Source organism: Lissotriton helveticus, chromosome 3_1 (genome assembly GCF_964261635.1).
Source record: "Lissotriton helveticus chromosome 3_1, aLisHel1.1, whole genome shotgun sequence".
Lineage (NCBI taxonomy): Eukaryota > Metazoa > Chordata > Amphibia > Caudata > Salamandridae > Lissotriton > Lissotriton helveticus.
The window spans coordinates 802,328,368-802,354,222 of NC_136061.1; the positions used below are offsets into that span (position 1 = coordinate 802,328,368).

A 25,855-nucleotide genomic window follows, 5' to 3' on the forward strand; every position below is an offset into this window, starting at 1 on the left:
GCCAAGCGCTATATAAATACAATGACAATAAAACGCTTTGCTGGGTAGTACGAGTGCCTTATTTATAGCGCTTCATATACTCGCGAGGTCGTGAAGCGCATGGGTTTGCATATAGGGCTTCTAAGAATGCACTTTTGCCCAGACTGCAGGTCTTCTTTTGTTTCGTGGCAACGCTCTTGATAATTTCCATTACATTGTCTCCAGGACGATCGAGAAAGCACATAATGCAAGTGTTCCGGTATGAAAGCAAAAGTGAAAACAAAAACTCGTTTTGACACAAAGGGGAAGGGACTTCGTCTTCGCAACAGCTCTCTATGGCCCAAGGCTCATCACATGGTGAGAGCTTCGATGACTGCTTCCCACGAGGGAACGCAGAGGCGGCGCGGAGTTTCCGGGTGGGATGGGCGACGTTAGTGCTGCTGAGAATGTATGGACGTGTACAGACCCGGGCCGTTCCCATTGAGATGCGACAATGAGGGCATCTCTATAAACTAGCGATGACCGGGCGAGTGGCTCCAGAGGTGCCGGACGATGACTTCCAACCCGGGGCTCCCGCCCTCGCTCTTCGGCGCCACCCTGTTACTTCTCATGCTCGCCGGTAAGGCTCTAGTGACATTGGGTATGGTGGGCAAAGGAGGGTTTGCAAAATGCATGCATAGGGTGTATGTGTCCATATCGTGCATACCGTCGGTACTGCGAACAGTCCCAAACCCTGGTGTAAATAAAAATAGTCTCATGCTTGTCAGTAGCACGTCCACGCTGTATCCTATCAGAATGAACTGGTCTGCCTTCCGTTTTCGCGTGCAGATGCCAAGGCGGTGCCTGGTGTCTAGTATGAGCAGCAGGGCTTTACGTTGGCCGGGCCCTGAGTACCGGCAGTTCTAACAGTATTTGCAATGCAATTGGTCTCGCATTTGAGAAAGTTCTAGCCATTGGCGTTATAATGACAATGTTTTTTTTTTTGTAGTGGAGCGATTATTTAGAAAATAAGTACACGCTATACCCCCAAAAAATAATGTTCTTAAAAAAGTGGTTGCATAGGTTTATAACTTATGGAGCACCCGAAGTGGGTGAAGGCAATAAAAAGATACAATTTGCAGAATATATTTCGGTAATTAAAGGAGTTAAGCAAGGGAATTGGGGCAGGTTACCTAGGGTAGGTGGGTTTCCCTAATTTTTAATTGGTGGCATTCTAACGTGCTTCACCACAGAGAGGAGCACTAGCAGGTATTGCAAATACCGAACGTGTATAACGAACAAGGAACGCCCTTCCCTGTAACACTGCCAGTGTGGTGGACGCCAACATCAATGCTAATCTCAGGAAGACTAATACAATTTTCTAGAAGATGTAAATGTAGAGTACAAAAGTACACCTAAGTCGGCCACCTCACCGAACAAAAAAAGAAGCACTTCATCTCCCCCTGCATACAAAATAAATATGACCTTGTGTAATGCAACTGGTATTAATGTAAAGCGCTCTAACTACTTCGCGCTTTACCAATATACATTAAAACCATGGATTGAAGAGCTATACAATTACAGTACACTGGGTATTACCGTCTGATTCAGAAATGCATGTAATAAACCGCGATGACTTTGTGCAGTAAGCACCACACACTTTAAACTGATAATGTATGCTTAAAACAGGCCACAGAAGAACAAAACATCCACAAAAGAAACATATCTTTCACAAATAACTACACTACGGTTGGGTCTATGATTCAGGGGTGCATAGTATGCACATGTTTCAACTTCCATCATGTAGAGAAACAGCGGCAAATAGTGTGGACATTTTCCCTTGGGAACAGTAATTATTGGCTGCACGGATCCATTCGCAAATTAAGGGCAAAAGGGGTGGAGGCTGGCGTTAGCAGCACCTTTTAGAACGGTGGTTTCGGGTGCAGGTATACACAATTACTGTGGCCCTGCAATTACTGGCTACGAGTCTACGACCCTATGGAACGGCCAGAGAGCACAACACAACTGCTCTATCCACAAACAAATACGAAAGACACATTAGCGACACTGTTCAATGACGCCATGGTAATAACTGGGTAATTCACGGAGTAAAAGATGTTCTGCCCCAATTATTTCTGATGTGACAATTAACAGATCCACCTTGACCCCAGTACTTGATGTGGTATATAGGATATCAAACACAAATTGTTGTTATTCAGGTCTAGCATCCCTTTTTCGGTGCACATTGATAAAGAGTATTCAAGGCCAGCTTGCATGCGACATACTAATCAGACCGTTAGCACATCATTACTTTTGAATATTTATGCTTTTTTGCGCAGGATGCTAACAGTCTTGAGCACTGCATGGGGTTTAACCTATACTTGAAACAAGCTTTTACACCAACACAAATATGGTTTAAAATCTTTTGTGTCACTGATGTGGCAAAGAGGTCACTGCCCAATGTTAGCACCATGGACATGATCATCAACAACTCGTTTTGATAAGAATAGAAAGGGCGCTGGATCCCTGTGAAGTAATAACTACACTGAAGGGAGGGCCGCAGTGTCATATCGGCAACAATGTGGATGTAATTACATATCAGCCTGATAAGGTGCATAGGGCACACTGCAAACATGGCCTCCAAAGTGTTTACCTGGTAAGGATGAAGCACAGCGATGACCTCCCAGAGACTTTTTCCAGCAAACATAAGGCTGGCACATAACAAGGCGTGACAAGATTTTTCACATAAGCACAGAAGCTTTTAGAGAGTGAGGGATGGGGTGAATATTGGAGAGCGGGTGATGGGGTGTAAGGCCGCGATGCGTATTTACAGACCCACTGAACTGGCTATGAAGCTGGGATTGTGAAAGGACAACACAAAAGCGACCTGGCAGATAAGTTTGTTCTTGCAGAGGGTGGCATGTGACAGGTAGGGAGGCCTTTAGAGGGCCAGAGGGGAGAATGGGGTTAGGTATGTTGGATGGGGTAAGGGAGATTCCAGTACGATGGTAGGCATGCTTTCTGAAGATGGGTAGAAATTATTGTGGGCACCATAAGATAACACCAAAATTTGCCCATCACAGATTGAATTGCCTAAAAATAGAACATACATACTAACTTAAAAAACGGGAGAATGTAAAACTGTTAAAGACTACATACATGCCAATGATGAACAAGCAAAGCTTACCAGGAAACAAAGTTCCGGTAGCAGCAAAAAGTCAATCCATGTATGTTCACAAAGCACAGTTAATTCTACGTAACCAATGTGAAACCAGCCTAAACATTTAAATTACTTTGGAATAAAACAAAAGTATCAATATAGGCTACTTGCCGATAAATTAAAAATGAGTGCACTTTCACAAATCCTGATCAAATACCCATCCAATTTACCCCGGAAGTAAAATCACAACGAACACCCACAATATCACGTTGTCAGGCCGCACAAAGGATTAGTGAAAAACCCATCAGCGTCCAAATCTGCACTGATCCCCACAAGAACCTGAAGACCAACTACCCCTTGGAATCATCAACAATTAATATCCATTATGAAATTCCCTTCACGGGTCACTTAATCTGAACACCTAAAATCAATGTATCTGAATGCCAACATTTTTAAACTCGTCTGTTTGCAAAACACGCAATACCCGAGCAGGAGCGGCAACCAGAGTCACAGAAGTAACAAGAGCAGCCTTGACTCTGCCCACTTCGACGCCATGAATAAATTAATCTCCGCGCACCTACCAAAAATGGATGTTTGCTCCTCCAACTTATGCATGTAAAGCGCTCCAATACCTACTGATCGAGTTTGCGCTATATAAAACAAGCATTGGCATAGCCAATAGGTCTCGCCTTTGGGACCTTATACGTGTTTAGTTATCGATAGGGCTTTAAGTGGGCCGGGTCTCAAGGGGTCTGAGCACCTGTAGTTTTTTAAAGGGGGCCTCGAAACTGGTCTCTATCGGGCTCTGTTTTGAGCCCTGGCACAGGCGGTCTGTTTTTTTCCCCGACTGCAGTGACAGCAGTTTGCAGTTTGCTGTCACTGCAGTCCGGAAAAAAGTGCCAGGGCGAAAAACAGCCCGATAGAGACCCGTTTCGAGACAACAGGCACATCGATGTGCGCTGCCCACACTGCTCACTTCTCACTAGTGGAGAAGTTACGGCATGACGTCATGCCAGGTGAGTGTTTTTTTTTTTTGTCCTCATTTGCCGAACTCTCGTTCCATAGAAAGCGCCAACGACCTTAAGTAATATTTGGCACAGGGCAGAACCTTAATCCCAGCCAAAACCACGGTACCAGAGTGGCGGAAGAAGCTTTTAGGAATTTTTGCTCCCTCAAGGCATCTTACAGCCTGTTGGACCCACTTTATTGAGCGAAGCCATAAGCAGGTTCGAGCAGTATGTCCGCTTAATCATTGGACCCGGGGGAAAAAGAAAAGAACCCCCCCCTCCCAAAAAAAACCCCGGCAAACCCAACGATCAAACTAACTCCCCTGGACCAACAAGTTCCAAAAGGTGAGGTTTCGCTTGCTACAGGACCTGGCCAGGTCCACCTTTGATGTTTCGTACAGAGACATTAGCCAAACTGCGTGTGATGGCGCGTTCGACTCAACCCAGAATTTGCAGCTCTGTCGTCTCGCGAGTAGAATTGCGTAGAACAAGAAGGACCTTGCAGGCCCAGTGATGTTTTCATCCAAACCAAATATTATAAGAGACAGGGTGAAACGTATTGATGCTTTAACCCCTTCGCTGCGGCGGCTATTCCGCCGCAGCGCTAAGTGGGAGGCGGGGCAGCGCGGCAGTCCCGTGCTCGTGACGGAACCGCTCCGTCACGGCCCGCGGGCGAGCTGTGCTTATGACGGAACGGTTCCGTCATGGCCCCGCCTTCCTAATAGAACCTTCAGCGCAGGCACGGAATTCGCGCCGCGCAGGCGCGGTGAGCGTGCCGTGACGGAACCGTTCCGTCACCAGCACAGCCCACCCGAGGCTCGTGACGGAACGGTTCAGTCACGAGCATGGGAGGGGTTAAGGATCGAGTCCAAAGTGCCCTTTACTTCATCCCAAAAAACTTTAATAAGGGGACAATCCAAAAACATATGAATGTCAGAAGCTGCGGGGTGGAGACACTTGTTACAACACTTCCCTGATTGAAACTTGGATAACCTAAGGGGGGAAAGGTATGCGCGGTGTAACATAAACAAATGGTTACGTCTCAACCAAGCAGGCTCAACTGTTTTAAACAGGAGAGTAAACGATCTTCCCTTGTCCATAACTCCTCACACTGGACGCCCAAGACCTCTCCCCACAATTCTTCCGGGAGAGTAAGCTCCCCATCTACCTCCTCTAATATAGTCCAGTACCAGAAGGCTAACTCCCTACCCCCCACTTGCCTCTCTACCAATTGTTGTTCCAAAGGGCTACTCCTCCCAACTGGTGCCTTTTTCCTAATTAACTCCCGGGACCAACTAACAAGTTGTATATATTTAAATTTAGATAAGGCAGGACCAACCCTCCCGGATAAATGCCAGGTGAGTGTTGTGGGGGAAGGGAAATCCTTTAAAGAGTCATTTTCGCTATAGATTTCCCTTCTATTTCTTGAAACGCAAGAGCAGCAACATTGTGGTAGGGTCACCAGGGCTTTAATGGGAAGCTTTTTCAATATTATATGGAACAAGCCATAGTTGCAGCTTCTTTATCTTATGCAACTAATAACAATTGACAAAGCCAATAGTGCTTACTTGTTGTAGGTATGAGGTTACTTGTTGTATCGCATATCTGGATGCAATGACACAAACAGCAAAGTACAATTGGGGTGGTACTAACCACAGATTTTTAGCATAGGTGTTTTAAAGCCACACCCCTATCTACACTGGCCACGCCCCTTTGAGAGACCCCCCAGTTTTGTCATCCCACTTAAAGCCCTGGTTATCCAGCACAATATCCTTGGTGCAACAACATCAAGTGTTGCATGGCTAAACACTTATAAGGTCCCAAAGGCGAGACCTATTGGCTATGCCAATGCTTGTTTTGAGTGAGTGGCTCGTGCAGGTATACCACTGTGAGGTAGAGATGCTGCGAGTGCTTTTACAGGAGCCCTTGTGACATTGCGCGTCTTCAAAATGTATCTTGGGTCTGGTGTAATACTTCTAGGCCCTATTCTCGTCTTCTCGCACCCAATGCATCATTAAATGTCCCATTTACAGCCGGGGTTGACACTTCTATTACCCCTGCCCTCCAGTGACACTTTACCCGTCACAGGTGGTGGTTGTGGTTGTGGACATAGTGGTGGTGGTGGACATAGTGGTGGTGGTGGACGTGGTGGTGGTGGACGTGGTGGTGGCAAGACATGGTGGTGGTGGTGGTGGACATGGTGGTGGTGGACGTGGTGGTGGTGGATGTGGTGGCGGTGGACATGGCGGTGGACGTGGTGGTGGACATGGCGGTGAACGTGGTGGTGGACGTGGTGGTGAACGTGGTGGTGGTGTTGGGCGTGGTGGTGGATGACTATTGAGTAGGAGGGTGCTGGCAGAATGTGTAAGGAGAGGAGAATCTTGAAGGGGGCACATGGGAGAGCAGAAAGAGGGCGAATATTAGAAACAAAAAACAGCGAGTAGATCGCACACAAAACAGATTTACCGGAGTGGTCCCTTCTTATAGTGCTGTGAATGTTACTTAGCACCCCGTTTTTAGTAATCAGGAGGACCATGGAGAGATTAATTGATTAATCACGCATGATGGTCATGTGCAGAAGCTGGTGTTACAACATTTCGTAACCTAAATGTCAACAGATTAGGTACAAGGCTACATCTCATGGGAGGTGAGGGAAGACCACTGCTTTCACTTTTCAAGCACTTGCACTCGTCCTTGTGGCGGCATCCACCTTGCGGGAGCGAGCACAAACAGGGCGGTGCTCGCTCCCACAAGGTGGATGCCGCCACAAACGTGAGTGCTTGAAAAGTGAAGACCAATTGCATTTAAGGAATCGCAAATTGCGATTCCTTAAATGCATTCGCAGAATAGGGAATTGCAATTGCCCTTTTCCGTTCGCAAACGGACCGATTCTGTGAATTGGCCTGTTTGCGAACGGGAAAACTGCTTGATACATCTGGCCCTAAGGAGCTTATTTAAAAGCCCCTTGCTCTGCTGGTGCGTCACTGTTAATATGGGGTAAAGTCATACCGGCAGCGCTAGGGGCTTGTAAATAAAGCCGCTGGTGCGTCACTTTTAATATGGGGTAAAGTCATACAGTCAGCGCAGGGGCCTTGTAAATAAGGCCCTAAGTAGGTGTGTATGCTGTTGTGAATTGTTGGCTCTGCCTTGGCAGCAGAACTTCGACTGGTTTCCAGCACAATCTCCCCAGAGGGTCAAATTAAACTAAGCACCAGTTCTAGGCACCTCCACGGGAATGATGCGACATGGGAGGACCAAATTATGTGGCAAGGTGTATTGAATCAGGAAAAGTCAAATTTTCCTTCACGTTTTGTGATATTATTCATTATGTTATCCTTTTCTTACTGTTAACATGTCCGGGCAGAAGTCTCACTACATTAGTACCAGTTTAACCGCCAAATACAGCATTAAATCACAGCAAGGTAACCTACCGATGAACCTTTGCGAAGGGGCTTCCATTGCTTGGCAAAAATGTTGCCACGTTTTTAGTAAATTTTTGATTGGTTTGACCCTGAAACATTTGTTGTTAAAACGTTCAGATTATGCATCAGATGATGTGCTATACACCAAATGTGGCAATCCATATTTATGTTTCCACGAATGCTTGCGCATTTTTTAAAATGTTTTTTTCATACAGAAAGTAAAGATGCATAGTGGTGTTCTACAAGTGAATTGTTAGTTGAATGAGTTCAGATCACCAGAACATGGTATAAACTCAGCACGCTTGTATCTCTAAACGGTCAATACAATTTTCAAATAACTATCCTACCTTCTTGATTCGTTTTAGTTACCTCACATGACATACGACCTCACAAAAGCCTAGACTTCATAGATGTTGCCATTTAAAAAGCTTGTTCTGCAAAGATGAAAACGTTTAAAGTGCCATTATAAATGGGAACTCCAGCCACCAAACACGTTCAATCACGAGAAAGTTGAGCGTCCATCTTTACGTTCTGGAAGAGAAAATATATTTTTTGACGTCATTTTTGAGTTTAATATACAGGTAGGAGCTTTTCCTGATTAAAAGGTCAGCAGTGCAATACCTGCTGGTGCGTGAGGGTTGCGCAGGGTGACTATAGGAATGTCTCTCTCCAAAAAGTCAGTGCTCTGGTGGCATGGTTAGGACGGCAAGTAGTTTGTTGCTTCTTTGGTGCCTATAGGCAGGGCCTCTGGAATTATGCGGTTCTGCGGCCTTGGCTTTTTTCACATAATTAAGGATCTGTCCCATTTGCCACCTAATCCATAATGTGCCACATAATCTGCAAATTTTACCCCCCCAAAATGTTTTTTAGCTAAAACGGTTCAAATGTAATTAAAAAAAGCAACGAGTTGCCCGGCAGTGGAAGGTGCCTTGCAAATGTTGCCAGGTCGCATTTCTGTTGCCTATTGATATATCTGAGCCGTATTTGCTGACCTGGAGTGCTGCTGACGGCCGGGCTTGGCTCCTCTGTGTTTCCCTGGCCGGGCTTGGCTCCGCTGACCCCCTGTTCTCTGGTGTGGTGCTTGTGGGCCGGGCTTTGCTTCGCTCGTGGTCCGGCCGGGCTTGGCTCCGCCGGGCCTCTCTGCACTACATTCCCCAGCAGCCTCATTGCGGCAAGGACGCCGACGCCGCTGACGCGACCTGGAAGCGCCTTGAGGCGCATAAAGGCTCCCTTGGCATTGAGTCCGGGGGGAGCTGTATTTGCTGACCTGGAGTGTTGCTGACGGCCGGGCTTGGCTCCGCTGTGTTTCCCTGGCCGGGCTTGGCTCCGCTGACCCCCTGTTCTCCGGTGTGGTGCTTGTGGGCCTGGCTTTGCTTCGCTCGTGGTCCGGCCGGGCTTGGCTCCGCCGGGCCTCTCTGCACTACATTCCCCAGCAGCCTCATTGCGGCAAGGACGCCAACGCCGCTGACGCGACCTGGAAGCGCCTGGAGGCGCATAAAGGCTCCCTTTGCTACTCGTCCCGCGGGACGCGCGCGGGCGCGCCCAGGAGAAGCCCGGGAGAAGCCCGGGACAAGGGCGGGCCCTCTGAGGCCTGAGGAGACTGGACTGGGTCAGGGACTCTACATCTTATCTACCGGATTTTAACTGTTTATTACTTACGTGAGACTTGATTTCTTTACATCTGTGTATTTCTCGTGAGTGAGTAGTCCTTCTTAGACGATTTTATATACTGTTTTATAGCTATACAAGAAGTCTAAACCCAAAAATGATAAACCTGCCACAGGCCCCGTCACTATTGACAATTATATGGTGAAGAAAGTAAGCCAGATCAACAATGAATGGCGTGCATCTTTAGGGAAGGGGACTCCGGTACCGGGTTTGCCTGAGTTGTCCCCGCAAGGGGTGGACACAGAGGCTGAGGAAAATATGAGTGATGTAGTTAGAGAAGATCTGTTGACGCCCACTACGGTGAGTGTTGAGGTACACTTAGATCAACATGCCATGTTAAGTGAGGAATCAGGAGAAGTTCCGCCTGTTTCAAGGCTGGTGCGAACCTGTAGGAAAGCACAGCAAAAACGAGGGGGGAAACATAGTAAAAAAAGAAGCGAATTGGATCGGTCAGATACTAATGGCCCAGTCATAAACCCCTTTGTGTTTACCGGAAACAATGAAAGTGGTCTTGATATAAATGTTGAGCAGTTTGCATCTCTTATTAAAAATTTAGAGGTAAAACTAGAAGCAAAATTAGAGGAGATGATTAAACCGCTGACTATTCAGATAGACACCTAGGCTATGGAGGTGGCTAGGCTTGGCAGCCTGGTGTCTACACACTTGGCTGCAGCCACGAGTGTAAGGGTTAAGGCTGGGGGAGGAGGGCAGGAGGTGACGAGTGCTAAAGTACAGCAGAACACTCGTAATACTGCTGCAGTAGCTACTACTGTGAATGAGGTATTGAGTACACCAGTCATTCCAGTAATACCTGCTCTGTTGACACAATCCAATTCAGCGCCTAGGAGCGGACTATATTCAAGGACCCCAAGGAGTAATCGCTATTTGAACTTACCACCTGACTGTGCACCGTTTGTGGCGGTTTTATCTAATGTTCCATCTTGCGGTACCCATCCTGCCTCACCGCATGATGAATCTCACGCTTCACTGAAAAACAAAACAGTCGCTTGGCTTAATAAAAACTGTGGTTTCCCTGTTTCATATTCAGATCAGATAATGGTAGTAAGGAGGGTGAATTGGGTAGGCCTGTCTAAAAAAACTAGGAAGTGGGGATTGCATTGTTGTAAATTTTAAACACCCCCCAACATGTGGCAACTGTCCTCTTAAGAGCATCTTCATTAATATATAATGAGAACGGTATATGTGTGCGCCCACTGGGGTACTTTTATGCCCATTTGTGCAAACCCCCCCCCCCCAACAAAGGATAACTAGGCGGGTGTTTGAACCTCAGACCCCGGTCATGGACACACAATTTGCATATAACATTGTTAATGCATGTGGGCCTGGTAACGTGGCCGAAACTCCGAATAGGATTACTAGTGCTGGACGTCACCATCACAGGTTTAATGTCAATACACAGAATAGGTATGATGCTCTTTCTGGCCTTGAGATGTGTGATTGACGTGAGGTACCTGTGGGTCAGGGCACTGCAGTATTAGGAGAACTAACATCCGCTGAGAACTCACAGGACATAGCACCTGGATGTAATGTTGTCTCATGGAATATTGCGGGTTTGGCTGCTAAGATGGCTGATGAAAATTGGGTTAACTATATTAAGCAATTTAAGGTCATCTGCCTACAAGAAACTTGGTTGGTAGAGTGCGATCTCTTTTTAGAAGGGTATAAGGCCTTTTATGTGCCAGCTATACCATCATTAAGAGGTAGACCAAAGGGGGGACTTGTGATTTTTGTATCTATTTTAGTCCCTTGCAAAATTCGTATAATTGAGTCACAGCATTCTGGAGTGATGGGCTTAGTTTTAAATGGAGAAAACTGTTTGGCTGGCCTGGTGAATTTTTATAATGCCATTAATGTTAGTACTGCGTCTAATCAAACATCTGTACTGAATGCTTTTATTACCACTTCCATGAAGGATTATAGTCATAATCTCATGATCATTGGTGATTTTAATGTGCATCTGTGTGGTGATCCCCTGAAGAAATACAGATTTACGGTGTGAGCGCCTGGGTGGGTTACATTTGGAACATACAGTGGATGGGGAACTCTGCAATGACTTAATGAACAACTTGGACCTCTCACTGGCCATGACACTTAGGGACCCCTTAAAATGCTTTGACACTCCTACTTTCAAAGGGCATGGAAGGGGCACTTTTATTGATCATATGTTATTCTCATTGACAATGCAGACTTTTTTTGGACTTGTTTAACATTGTTCATAGTGAATTCAGTGATCATAACCCTCTAATAATTCGCCTGAAGGGACCTTGGATTAACAAGGAAAAACAGAACTGTAGCTTAGGTAGGTTATGTACAACAGATGGGAGGCGGCGACTTAAATGGTCAATGGTTACCCCAGATCTACTATATAAAAATATTGTGGATAAATGCACTGAGGATATTAAGAATTGTACACATGAGGGGGGAGATCCCAGGCAGGTCCTTACTGCATATCAAAACCTGTCAGAGAAGGTGTCAGAGCTGATGATGGTCCCTGCAAAGAACTTGATGAAAGGGGGGCCCAGGTGGTTTAATCACGACTGTTCTAAAGCAGCACGTAACCTTAGGTTAGCTCTGTCAGTTAACCCGAGAATTCAGGAGGACGTAAAATTGCGCCGGAAAGAATATAAGTCTGTTCTCGTATCCCATAAGGAGTTTTTAAGAAAAGAGGCTTGGGAGGAGATACTTGACCCCTCCACCTTAAAATGTAGCTCTAGATTCTGGGCGCTAGTTAAAAGACCGTTTTTGGTTGAAGACCCAGGTATGGTCTAAATTGCTGCATAACTAAGGAGGAGTGGGAACTTCATTTCAAACAACTGTACCATTCAGTGACCCTGTAACAGTTGATTTATCACTTTATTGCTAGGGGAGGAACCATTAGGTTTGAACGAATTGAGGTTATGGAGGCCATAGAAGGACTTACAGCCAGGAAGGCCCCAGGACCCGACGGGATCCCTCCGGATCTGTATAAATCTGATCCAAGTTTCTGGGCACCTATTTTGGTAGCTGTATATAATGCAGCCACTATAGTGGGCTGTCCCTTGTCCTGGGGATTATCAACAATCGTCCCTGTGTTTAAGAAAGGAGATAAGGGCAGTCCCCTGTGTTATCGTCCGATCTCATTGATAGATTCAATGGTTAAAATCATGGGGAGAATCCTGCTGCAGCGGATGTCAAGTTGGTCGGCGGATAACAATATTATGTCCATCTCCCAGTATGGCTTCTGTAGAGGCCGTTCCACCATAACCCAGTGCCTTAATCTTTTCCTTGTACTGAGTAAATACACTGTTGTGCAGAAGGGAACTGTCCACCTTGCCTTCATGGATCTGTCATCAGCCTTCGATTGTGTCAACAGGGGAAGGCTGTGGCAGACCATGAGGGAGAAAGGTGTGGACATAGGGATTGTTGACTTTCTGGTGGACATGCACAGTAATACCAGTGCAAATGTTAGGTATACAGCAAATGGGGATACTACTGGCAATTTTAATATTAAAAAGGGAGTGCGTCAAGGCTGCATTCTGGCCCCATTTCTCTTTAATTTTTACATTAATGATTTAGATGCTGTCTTACAGGAGGTACAAGCAGACTGCCCCAGAGTTGGCTGGCGGGGTATTCCAGTTCTTTTATACGCAGATGATGCGGTTTTTATTTCTAGAACGGAAAAGGGTCTCCAGGCGCTTTTGAATGCTTTTAATACTTTTATGACTAATAGAGACCTACTGGTCAACAATTCCAAATCATACATCATGCATGTTGGCCGACAATCGAAAAAGAATTTTATTTTTACACTAGATGATGTTCTGATCCCCATTACTCAAACGTTTTCATATCTTGGTGTCGTATTTGACACAAAGCTTAACTGGGGTCCTCACCTGGCTAGAAAGAAAGGGGAATTGACAAGGGTAAATGCCTCCATCTATAACTTTGCAACGAAACTGGGGAAGAAGCCACATAATGCAATGATTAAACTCTATAATGCTAAATCGATAGCTACCGCTGTATATGGCAGCAAATTATGAGGCTACGTAGCTGGAGAACAGTTACAGGTCACTGAAAACAATTTCCTAAAACGTCTCCTCTGTGTTCCGGCCAGCACACCTAATTTGGCGGTACACGAAGAACTGGGGACACAATACTTATGTGATATATTTTCCCTAAGGCCGCTGACATGCTGGGTAAAACTGTGGTTAAACCAAGACATACCGCTTACCCACCTGATTGTGAAAGACCTTGTGTCTCAGGATAACTCAATGTGCATGCCCTGGCTAAAATACCTGAAATCCTGCTTTTCAAGGCTTGGCTGTCTGAATTTGTTTGAAAACCCTTACGGGATTGTAAAGGGGGATGTGGTAGCAATCAAGCAGGCTTTTTATATGGACAGAGTGGCCCAAAGAGATGGGGAGGAGCTTAAGAAACCCAATATTAGGAAATATGTTATGCTAAAAACTTGTGACACTATGGAGCCATATTTAACATGCACTTTTACTTCTCATGAAAAAATTTTGTTGACGAGGTTTAGGTTTAATATCTTTCATCAACTTTTAATTAGACCAAAGTCGGATATTTTTAATAAGACTGCTGCTCCCTGTGGCTGCGACGGGAAGTCTCCACAGGATATGCTGCATTTTATATTTTTATGAAGGTTTTATGAATACCCGCGCTGACGTTACCTTGTTGCTCTTTTAAAAAAAACTAAATTTTAATCAAATAAGACCAGCACTTATGTATTTACAGCTTTTGCATAGTGACAGTGTTCTTCATGTAATAGAATTTTTAAAATTAACTTTTAAACTGAGAAATTGCTTGGACCAGTGATTCCATATCTCTTAATGAATGATGAACTTATCTATTGAAAGATCTTTTTATCATGTTGTAAACCCAGTACTTATTGCACTTTACTGCTGTCCTTGTCCACTTACTCATTTATAAGACACTTGTAATATGTTCATTTTCTGTGTGACTTTGACTTTTAAAGAATGAATTATTTTTTTGTACTGTTTATATGTGTACGTAGCTGCTCCGTACCCTGACCAGGTGCCGCGAGCGTGAGGGGTAGGTGTCGCCGCCGTCCCAGCGTCTACGCTCAGGTACTCTTACCAGACAGCGCTGGCCTCACGGGAGCATGCTGCGAGGCCTGTGTTACTCTCCCTTAGGGTCGCCTAATTAGAGCAGGACTCCTGGCCCGCTTTGTACCCGACCCAGTGAGGTTGTATTTGCATTTGCTTTTTACTTTTTGAATGAGCAATGTATCACCGTTTTCCTGTGTAGTACCTTGTTAAGGTCCTGACGAATCGCCGGTTGGCGGGAAACATGTTGACCACAATAGGGGGTTGAGTTAGTTTTCTGCATACCCTACAGTCTCTAGCTCCCCTCTCACCCCCTTTTAATCAGGGAATCAGCCACGCCAATAAAATACATCGTGGATTGCTTACCCTTTTTAACATTCACTCACTTTTCACCGACTACACTTCTTGTTCTCACTCACACACACCATCGGCAAGGAACAAAAGAACTCCGCCAAAAGAGTGCCTCCTGGCATTCCGTCAGACATTGCAGCGCCGGTCTGACGAGGAGCAGAGAGCCGATGATGAAGCTGGACATCCTACAGTCGGGGTGTTTTACACCTAGCGCTCTGGGTGTGTGAGGCTCTCTAGTTCCGATAAGGGAACCTCTCTAGTTACCTGACTCTGCACTTCTTCTCCTCCTCCACACTGTTGTACTCTCCCCGGGGAACTTTGTATCCTTCTGTGTGCTCTATACTTGGACATGTACACTGGACCCCATTAAATATCGTCCTATCCCCGTTCCTCTTGTTGTTTCAAATGCGTTCTGAGTGAGCACATAAAGTGATGAAGGGTAATTGGTGAGTTAATTGGAACCACTGGCAGCCACATGATAATGCTTTAATAAATCAGAACCACCGGTAGTCCTTGTAGCAGTGTTAAGACGAAAACAGGATACTTTACCCAGATAATTGGAAGGACTTGCTCAGAGTCTTCTGGAATGGAATCTTCAGTGGGTATGAGTAAGCTGGAGTTGAATATTGTTTTGCAGTGCCTATAGAGGAGGAAGCCTCTGTTAACTTAACTCCAAGGGACGTATTATGTATAGGGCGCACTTTCCCTGTTAACAAGATAGTGGGCCTTAAAACAGGTGCGCCGGGCGCAAACAGGGAAAGTGTGCCCGATTACATAGAATGTGCTGATCCCAGGGCAGCCGAGAAGTCGTGCTGCCCTTGCAATAGCGCATTCAAGTGAAACACGGAGCGACTTTGAAGTAGCTGCTTGGTGTTTCACTGTGCAGGTGGCAACCCGCCTGAACTTATAAGGGATATTAGAGATCCCCTTGCAGGCAGGTGCAGTGAGTGACTGCACCTGCCTGCAAGGGAATATCTGGGGGGTCCATGGGACCCACTTATCTCCCTCCAGGGGGCTGCTACCAGGGGGCACACTGACAGTGTGCCTCCTGACAGATTCTTTGCCTCAGGGATTCCCTAATTTGCATGTGGCCATGGCCCCATGCAAATTAGGGAATGCCCTCTGGTGATAGCGCTGGCGCTCTGTGTGCCAGCGTTATCTGTATTACAGAAAGGGCCACACAAGCGTCCACAGCCCTTTCTGTAATACCAAAGTGCCTCGGAGGTTTCGTAAAGGGTCTGCTAACACTCGTACGCCGCCGGGGCACTTTCGCAATTCAGCCCCAGGAGTATTCACCTGGGAGGATCCCACATGGAAGGTGTTCACCATTGGACTGGGAGAAGACGTACTGTGTAGGCCAAGAGGTGGACATGTGGTTGGTGGCCCCATCCTACGCCTACAGCAGGGTATTTCCCAGGACATCCTCCTATTCAATCATGTCAATGGATGGAGTGCTCAGAATCTATAAGTGCTATGGTGCCTTGGACACTGAAGGAAAAGGAGTAAGTGGTCAGGAAGGCCGGGTCACCGTTATTGGCCATCTAACCCTGTGAATTCATCTTAGCAACGGGCAGTCTCATACCAAGATCTGTGTGGGAGCTGGCCCCTTCATCATGGCAGTATGCCCGCAAAAGAAAGGAGCACCCTTTAATCCATAGAACAAAGGTAATAAAGCCATAAAAAACAAGTGTTCTACCAGAATGAGAATTCAGAACAAACATACTTCTACAGTCATGGATGATTTTATACTGAATGGAAGAATCAATCAATGTTATACTCTCTACAGAAATTCTTCCAACCACAGTGCAGATGTTTCAATTCTATAATCTCAGTCATTCACACAAGAGTCTGATCATCTTGTTGTATACAAAAAACAAACAGGTACTCCTAAGTGACGTACCAGTAAAAAGTGAAAATCAGTGAGCCATAGCAATTGCAATGAAAACAGTACACAACGGTATTTACCATATGTACAGATTGCCCAGCCCCCTGAATTTCCAAACTAAAACAATGGCAAACACAATGTTAAAAACTTTAGAGTGTGGGTATCCAGTAAAGAGTAACAGGGTGCAAGTGAGGTTGACGTTTCGACCCCTAAATAGATACATCCTCTGCAGTCTTAATCAGAACAAACATATGAGGCTCGGTGGATTGAACGCGCACCAGACTCGTTATCCTGTCACAAACTTTTTTTGAGAGAATACTCAGTGGCTTCCGCTTCAGCCTTGGGACCAGAAAGAAATGTGAGGGGGTTCATCTTTCACCGAAACTTGTTTTCTGATTTATCGGGGTTAGGTGACTACCATATGCTTGACCTGATGAAGTCCCCAGTGGATTTGTCCATTTAGGGGTCAAAATGTCAATTTTACCTGCGCCCACCACTGCTGTTCATTGCTGCTTACAATTTGTTCTAGCAGTATCCTACATATTAACTAGTGCAGAGAAACCGTAGCCATGTATTGTATGTGACAGAAACCATGGAGTGTTTTTCCTATATTATCCGATCAGCATGTGGAGGAAAGTCAGGTTCAGGAGCATTCTCTTCGGCATGGTATGTCTCAAAGCATATCTTTTGAGATTGAAATGTCCCCTGCTTAGTCTACAGTTGTTTCCCATGCACTGACTGCCTGCATGCGAGTATCTTCTACCCTAGTTTTGATTTTTACCCTAGACTCACACTTATCTAGCTTGTGTGCAGTGGCATAGGCATATTCTTAGGCAATGGCAAGGTCCTAGGCCTGTCCTGTGACTTGGCAATGTGCATCCAGTCTCCCTCATTTCGCAGACGGCAGACTACTGCCCATGTCAGGAGTCTAGCATGAAGAGCGGTCGGTGGTAGCATAATGTGCCTTTTGATTATTAGTTGTGACCAGACCTTTCTTTTTATCAGTGTATCTGTAGTCGAGGATTACTTGCTCACTCGAGTAAAGATTCACTTCGATGCACCCCTCAGCTCTTAGAGCTAACATTCCAAGTGTATGTTGTGTGTGCTTATGTATATGGCCTTTATGGTCCATGCATTGGGTCTAAAAGTGAGCCAGAGTAACCGAGACCTTTGAGATCTATTTAAGATAGCTTTGGCCTATTCCTGTGGAAAAGATGGATGTAAGATTATTTTCCCAGACAGCGGAAGTGCATTGTTGGCATTCCTGAAGCTTGATGGAGGAGACCTAGACACTGGATGTGGGAGACAGGAGACAAGGCTCCTTTAGAATTTTGAGAAGGCTTTTTGCTGAGAGGAGCTGCTGATTCTTCTTTTTGTAGCTGTGACATATGGTAGATGGTGAGGTTGAAAGGTAGGACTGCAGTGTCTATTGTTCAATGTGAAAGAAGCCCAGCCTTTTTTTTTCCATGATGACGGTTCTGTGCAGCTAATGGTAAGAGGTGATGGAAGCTCATACCTCTTAGGCCTTTATTGTCTCTACTCCAGGCTAGAGACAACCCTGCTGTGCGCGGCAACATTGTACTCATGGGCTATGACTGGAGACCTGCTTGTAAAGGACACTTGAAAGAAGAACCACTCAAAAATTGTGGACAGTGGACTGCAGTCCCCCTGCTGGTGTTTTATGTATAAAATTAGGAGCCACCAACCCACTTGCTGTTCCAACTTCTTTTTGACCAAGGAATGGAGTGCTCTGCAGAGTACTCAGAGGAATGCTTTGTAACCTGAGCTGGTATCTGCCTGACAGCCAGCTTCCCATTAGTGATAGAACTTCACCTATAGTCTTGCCTTGTTGGAAGAAACTGTTCTTCTGAACTGAAACATACTAGAGCCAGCTGTCTACTGACAAAGGAAATGTGACTGCCAAACCTGCAGGAGGTGTGACTGTCCAGGTAGAGCCAGAAGCAACAAGATACCGGTGCTGTTCAGGTAAGTTCACTGGCGTCACAAAACCTGAGGGGGCTCCCCTGCAAGGTACAGTGAGGGGCCCTTCCAGATTAAATCTGGATCTCTTCGCCCAGAGTTTTGTGCTGAGGGGGCCCCCTTGAGCTTGAGGCCCCCCGCACTGCGGGGGATGCGGGGCCTGTATTACGCCACTGGGTATGTCAAGAGAAGGAAAACAGAAGAGGGTGATCTGTGAGCCTCGGGGATGATGGGTGCCAGTTTCCCCAGTATAACGATATTGGGCCAGAATCACAGATTTTCAGCTGACCTCATTGTTTTGTCAAGAAGTGACTGCAGCAATTCTTGACTTTATCCCTTTGCCAACAGACATAAGGGAATATGGTAATTTAACACATCTAAACAACACATTTTATAAAGCCCACCTTTGTACACAGATTGCCCCAGATAATTATCAGCCTTTTGTAAACTAGAAAACATTTTGCACCATACCATGGGTCCTATCATTTCCCTCCGGACATACAGCACGCATGTCTAATACAATTTCTTTTATCCCAAACTGTGGCTCCCATAATTCCACCCAGTGATGTACCGCATGTACATTGCCTGTGCACCCGATCGCCATGAATTCAGCCTCCTACAGCAGGCGCACTCTGACATAAAACACAGCACAACTTAATATGCTTTGCCACCATTAGAACAGACCCTTTCCCAGAGACTTGGGGCCAGATGTATGACCATTCCAATTTGCGACTCGCAATTTGCGCTCAATTACAAGTCGCAATTTGGAATGTACAACAGTGTCAGAGACACTGATAGTGACTCCCAATGGGGTTGCAAAATGCGAGGCACATGAATATTAATGAACCACTCGCAATTCGCGACCCCATTGGGAATGGCTAGCTCTGCCAGGGATGGTGGCCTGATGGGCTCAACAGACCTCCATGTCTGGGACTGCGTGTCAATAAAGCATTTTTAGGTCGAGCCTAGAGCAGCGTATGCGCTGCTTGCTCGACTTTTAGTAAGGGGCTTTTCAAAGTGCTACTAGAGGCTTTTGCTGGCCTCAAGCTTGCGTGTGTGTGCAAGCGTGCAGCCGCCATGTGGGTTTCTGTCAAGGCTCATTAAGCCTTGCGTGCGCCAGCCCATCTGCAGCCACACATCCTTTAAAGAGCTGTTTTTCTTAATGTTTAAATACACTGATGGCATTTGTGACAGATCATATTATTTACGCTGAATTTCTCCATCAAGACTTGGTGAGCAATACTGCTTACGAGTGGTGTGCTTTGTCATTTGGAAGCCAGCCTGAATGTTATCTTCATTACTTGTTAAATTTCGTGTTTTGAGACACAGCTGGAATGTTTACAAATGTTGTGGATGTTGCACTTTGCATCAAATGTTGTGAATGCTCACAGCTAAGACACGCTGCAATTTCACTGCAACAGATTTCATGTGCCTGATTATCTGCATTTGATGTAACTGCTGATGCAAGAGAATGTTTGCAAGTGCTTGCTTGAGTTATTGGATAACGAATATCAGTATACTGTGGCCTACCATCTAAAGTCTTTAGTGATCTTTACTGTTCTCGTGTTACTCATGCATTCAGCTTCTGTGTACGACACCGGCCTCTTTACCCAGCGTAGAAGGCAGGCTGGTCAGCTCTTGTTTGTGAGTGTTGCACGCACTGTGCTTTTCCGGGCTCTACACATTTAACGCACCGGGCTCCACGTGTTTGTGTACATGTCACACACCCTGATTCTCGCGCTTGCATGTTTGTGTTCATCTCAGACACTTTGTTTTTGAGAGTCGCACACAACACGCTTATGTTTCGGAGATTCTCACTAGGATTCTTTCATATGTGAACATCCTCCACCTTATGTTTCATCCCTGGGGCATCTCGGGCGCACACCAGGTGTCTCAAGAGCGTTCGACTCGCCCATTCTGAGCGTCGAGTATTGCCAAAAATCTCACACTTGTGTTTATAAGCCTCTGCTACACGTTTGTATTCTCACAACAGTGTTCACCTGTGTCGTAAAACACACACAGTACCCGTTTGTTAGAACCTCACACTAGTTTTCTATGTTAATGAACTTCTGTTTCTATTCATACTCTACGCAAGGCTACCCATGTTTGTGAGGATCACACACTGTACCAAGCATTACGTTAAAAATGATTCAAGTGTTTAAATCTCCCACATACTTGAGTTTGTTGCGCTTGTGAGCATCTCATGCACTGCTCTTTTGTGACCTCGTGCAGTGTTCTAATTTGCAAGCGTTTCTCACACAGTTTGCAAAGAAACACAGTACGAGAGGCCGAGGGAGATATTTGCAAACACCACTTCTGAGTACCACCCACACACATCTATCTCATAATGACTATCTAACTATGCTCCTCATCCGTGTGCTCTTCCCGCTCCACATCGGACTTCTCGTGTGTGTGTGTGTGTGTGTGTGTATGTATGTGTGTATATATATATATATATGTGTATATATATATATATATATATATATATATATAAAATATATTCTCTCTCTCTCTCTCTCTCTCTCTCTCTCTCCCTCTCTCTCTCTCTCTCTCTCTTTTTCTTTCTTTCCCCCCAATCTGCCAAGCTTTTCGTATTTGTAAGGTTCTCGCTTTACACCTCACATACGATGCTTCTGTTACACGCGCCTCATAACTTCGCTTCTCATGCTTGTGTACCTCGTAATGTACTGCGTTTGTAAACATGTGATAAACTCGCCTTAAGGAGTGTATTGCTTTTAAAGTTGAGGTAATACGCAAACAACATTTCGTGGGCAGCAAACAATTAAAAATGGTCCTAAATGTCCTTGTGCATGACCACTCGAGTTGTGTCCAACAGTAAAGGCAGCGGCTCGAACACTTATCTCGTTCCCATTTGAACACTCGACAAGATTTGTTAAAACACTCTAGCTCTTCGTCGGGGAATGTAAGCGCTATATAAAGGCACTTTTGATACAATGAGTACTTTTGTCTTAGTGAACGTGTTCACATTTACTCGAGGGCATAATGGGGTCATAATGGCTGCTACCTGTTCTGTATTACCTGTTTTATGGATGATTACTCTTACAAACGATTCCTGATGCAATTCATTTTCTAGCAGTGTTTCAGAAGTCTGAGAGAATCTGTTCTGTGTTTCTTGCTCTCGTTAGAAAGACAGAGAAGTGGAGGCCATCGGCGCAACATTTCAACAAGCTTTCAACTGCGGGCCCCCCTTACAGATTTTGGCTAACACCTGTGCATACTAAACTTAAAATAATCTCGCTGCCCGATTTCCCCCCTAGCATCCCTCAATGACACACACCCTCACAGTTCAGGAAAAAGCCTTCTTCCCTCCACTCTGCCCCCACCGCTTTTATTAAAGGGGCTGTAAAATGCGGACATTCCTCAGCCCGCTGCTTCACAGGAAAATCTACAGGCTCTCCTCAGCCAATTAACACCTTAAGCAGGGACGCAGGGTTGTCATGCGCAAGGGTCCTTCTTGATTAAAAAGCAGAGAGCTTCTCTAACCTCAAGGAAAACATAACCATGGCAGGTTGATATAGAATATGAAACTGTTGGCGGTATTCAACTGTATAAAAATGTATTTTGCTTGTGAAATCGCATAAAGGGTCATTGAGTGATTCATAATATCCTAATAATTATATATATGGTAACAAAAATGCTTATAATGCTTTTTATTATAACTTTGCAACATGCTGCACAACAGCCACACTGCTCTACAACATAGTTTAAATCGCTGGCATAGCCAATAGCTCTGACTAAACACTTATAAGATGCCAAAGGCGGGACCTATTGGCTATACCTATGCTTATTTTTCAAATACAGACAGTTTTTCTTATAGGAAAACGGGCTGCATTTAAAAAAACAAAAAAAACAAGTTTTTGTTTCATTTTTGAAGGGCAGGTTGTTGTCCCTTGGACCACTTCCTGCCCTTAAAAAATATTTCAGAGCCAGTTACAAAGGGGAAGGGGTCCCCATTTGTGACTGTATTAGCACCTTCTTGAAGATTGTGGTTATTTGCAAGTGTTTTGCGACTGCAATTGTGGTCGCAAAACATAGGTACATGGCTTACGACTAGCTATTAGGAAGGGAACGCACCTTCCTAATAGCGAGTTGCAAAATAGTGTTTGTACATGGCCCTATCAGAATTACTATGCGCAAACGGGTGGCAAACACGCTTGCACATGCTAATTCTCGTCATACATCTGGCCCTTACTCCCTGTCTTGGCCACTTGTTCTGTCTTTAAAGTGAGGTGCTATGGGGTCTTGCACAAACGTTCTGACTGCCACCATCTTCCCCAATTAGTTAAGCCGATCTTACCAGGTGTCACATGTTACTACATCAAGTAGCATATGATCCATAGATTACTAACTCAACATCTCCGGTTTAGAAAATATTTCTGCTTCTGACCTCTCCTAACAGAATGAATATGACCAGTGCTAGTTTCTTCTATACCATCTGGGGTATTGTTACCTCCCAAGATACGTGTTCCAGGCTTAGTGACCTCACCTCCACTTTAAAACGACAACCCCTGTCTCTTTTATTATCACAGCCTTATGTCTGCCCTGTTTAGGTTTACATGCCAGCCTTGGTCCCAGTCTACAAATTATGCTTTTAGAATGCCAAAGAACTCTTTTTTTCAAGACTGTCAACACCCAATCCCTTAATATATGTGTGGCAAGATTCTAATTATACCCATTTCCGGCTTCTTCCAGACTAAGCACACCAGTCTTTGTGTTAAGGGTACGCAAAAATCCATTGGGTCAAAGCGTGTCGACACATTGAGTCAAGGCAAGCAGGATCTTAAAAGGACACTTATGAAAAGTGTTATATTTCCACCCAATTATTCTCAAATGGATTAACCTCATGTCTTTAAACAGATGGTCCTTACTCTTAACGAGACATTCAAAGTGGAGTTCAACATTTCTTTAATTTAACCCAAGTTATATACCCATGTGAATTCTATATAATCTGTTTGGTGTCTAATTCTGTTAACCTGATGTATCGTGAACAATGAGCGGATCATTGCAATGAAGGAAAATGCTAAGCTTGTTTTTTAAGTATTTTCCTGCTATTTACTTGTTTCTATTTACACGGGTGAATGGTATCTTTTCTTTTTGCGGACTGTTTGTATTGTCTGGATTTAAAAATTCGATATACAATGAATTTGAGAAAATATGCCTGTTTTGTTTCAGTTTTGTAAAATGCACATAGCATTCTTACAAATCTATCAACTTTAAAAATAGTTCTTTCATTAACTATTGTTGATTCGTTCTTAGGATATAATAGATTTGGTTACATTGTACTTTTTATTTACTTTAGTAGCAGAAGCACATTCCTTTTTCATTCAAGAATTGAGAATGCAGTCCACCATGCTGCTAAGTGTGACTGTAACCGACGTTGCCTCTGTGCTAAGAAGTTTGGCATTGTGCGACCTCACCGCTGTGCCAAGAAGCGCGACTGCAGCTGAATGAGCAGTGTGCACGTGGTTTTCCCTATCTCAGTGATCAAGACGTGCTCCAGCAACGGATCTTGCTGCTCTGATCAAGAAGTGTTCCTGTCACTGTCCTTTGTGCAACTGTTGATCCCCATTTCAGGGGGTGTGGCCCACCTGCAACGTACCACCACGTGACCCTCAAATGGGTCAGAAGCTAAGAGAGACCTGTGCCATCTTGTGTGACCTCTGTAACATCAAGTACCTGTTTTCTTGCTGGAGGGCTTGGATGGCAGCCGCAACTATCGCCTCTCGCTGTGTCTTACCTGGATTGACAGAAGTTGCTCCTGCAAAAACCAGTCTCTTCTCAGAAGTTGGAGTGAGGCTGAAGAAAGACCCATGTTGGCATTTGTCTGCCAGGGACAAATTGAACACTTAGATCTGCATTTGATAAGACTCTAAAGAAGACTGTGAGGGAGAACTCATTGCGGTTTATGCTGAACAGGAGTATTTAGCACTTGAACCTTGACTGGTTCTCTATAGACACTCTAACCTGGCTAGCCTTAGAGGGAGAGGGGCTCCTGGGTAAACGGAAGGAGTGGGCAGTATTCCAAGGTGAGTAGTCCTAGAGCTAATTCCTTTAGTTTAGTTTATTATTTCTTGTATGTTACTACATTTTAAAAGTATGTATTAATGTATGTTCCTTTAGTGGATGATTGTGGAGTTTTAAGTTTGCAAATCCTCACACTACCTCCCTGAGAAGCCGATGACAGCCCACTATCTCTGCCACAGAATTAAGTGCTGAGGTGGTATACTTATCCCAGTTTGCAGTTGTACGGACCTTTGGACATCAGAGGCCTACAATTCCAGCCCTCACTGTGAAGGTCAGCAGACCTCATTGACTTGTGATCCCTTCAGCCCCCTCAAATGGGGTCTAGCATTATCATTTGTTGGAGCTACAGCCCAAATAGATTCAAATATGTTCATTTGGTCCTTTACTTTGTAAATAAAGCATTCACAAGATGCTGTGCGTTGACCCTCAAATAAACATTTCTCGTGTGTGGGTAGTACTGTGGTTCTCCAGTGTTTTAGTAAACAGAGCTTGGCAGTTGCCGCCGAGGTTGCAATCGACCTCTGCTTTTGATTGGAGGTCCCGATAATATATGATACATCATGTATAATGACCAAGTAGGCCAAGATGGGGATAAGGAAATCTCAGTTTGAAGTCATGGTATACCATATTTCTGACCAATATGGAGCTACTTTGTTGCAGTCTCAAAAGACATGCTGTACTTCACAGTGCAGCCCTGTGCATCTCCAGCAGTTTGACAGGAGACCTACTTTGTAGTTTTAATATAAGTTATTGAAGAAGTTAAGCCTTACTTCCCCAATTTATCTGTAAGGATTCTATTAGAGTGGAAAACTCTTCATTGTTAAAGCCATGGTAGATTGTTGTTTGCCAGAAACATTTGGTTGTCGAGTCTGTCAATCTTGACAGATTTGTGTCGTCATACTAGCCTATTGAATAAGAATGTGATGACCTCTTTGTATCTGCTGTATGGTATAAGGTATTGTCTGACTGGATGTGTCGTGTTACAGAAGCGTTACTGAGGTGTCCGCACAGACAGTAGTGTAGCTAGTAGTATTGCCAGATGGATAAACATTCAGGATAGAACTCCACTTGCAGTGATTAGAATGATTTCTTCTCCCAGTCCTTAATCGGCAGTTGCTAACACTTTCCTTGCTTTGGATCCGAACAGTTCTGGCTCCCCATTTACGATTCCAATGTTTTTCCTGCAGTGTATTTGAACTTCCGGATGTTTGCCGCTGTCTTCACGTCAATTGGCCTGCCTCCAAGGATTCTGGGCAATGTAGTCTCGGCATATTGAAGTGTGGTTGTTATGGAGA

At 44.9% G+C, this 25,855-nt stretch overlaps 1 protein-coding gene across 1 annotated transcript in view; it reads left to right on the top strand.

The window, feature by feature from the left end:
• The first annotated feature begins 276 nt into the window (after positions 1–276).
• Positions 277–25,855, top strand: part of LOC144822970 (uncharacterized) — a 334,437-nt gene continuing 308,858 nt past the window's right edge. The window contains exon 1 of the mRNA XM_078681057.1: positions 277–598. Within this exon, the coding sequence (XP_078537183.1) occupies positions 532–598 (67 nt within the window). The 5' untranslated portion in view covers positions 277–531. The remainder of the gene's footprint in view (positions 599–25,855) is intronic.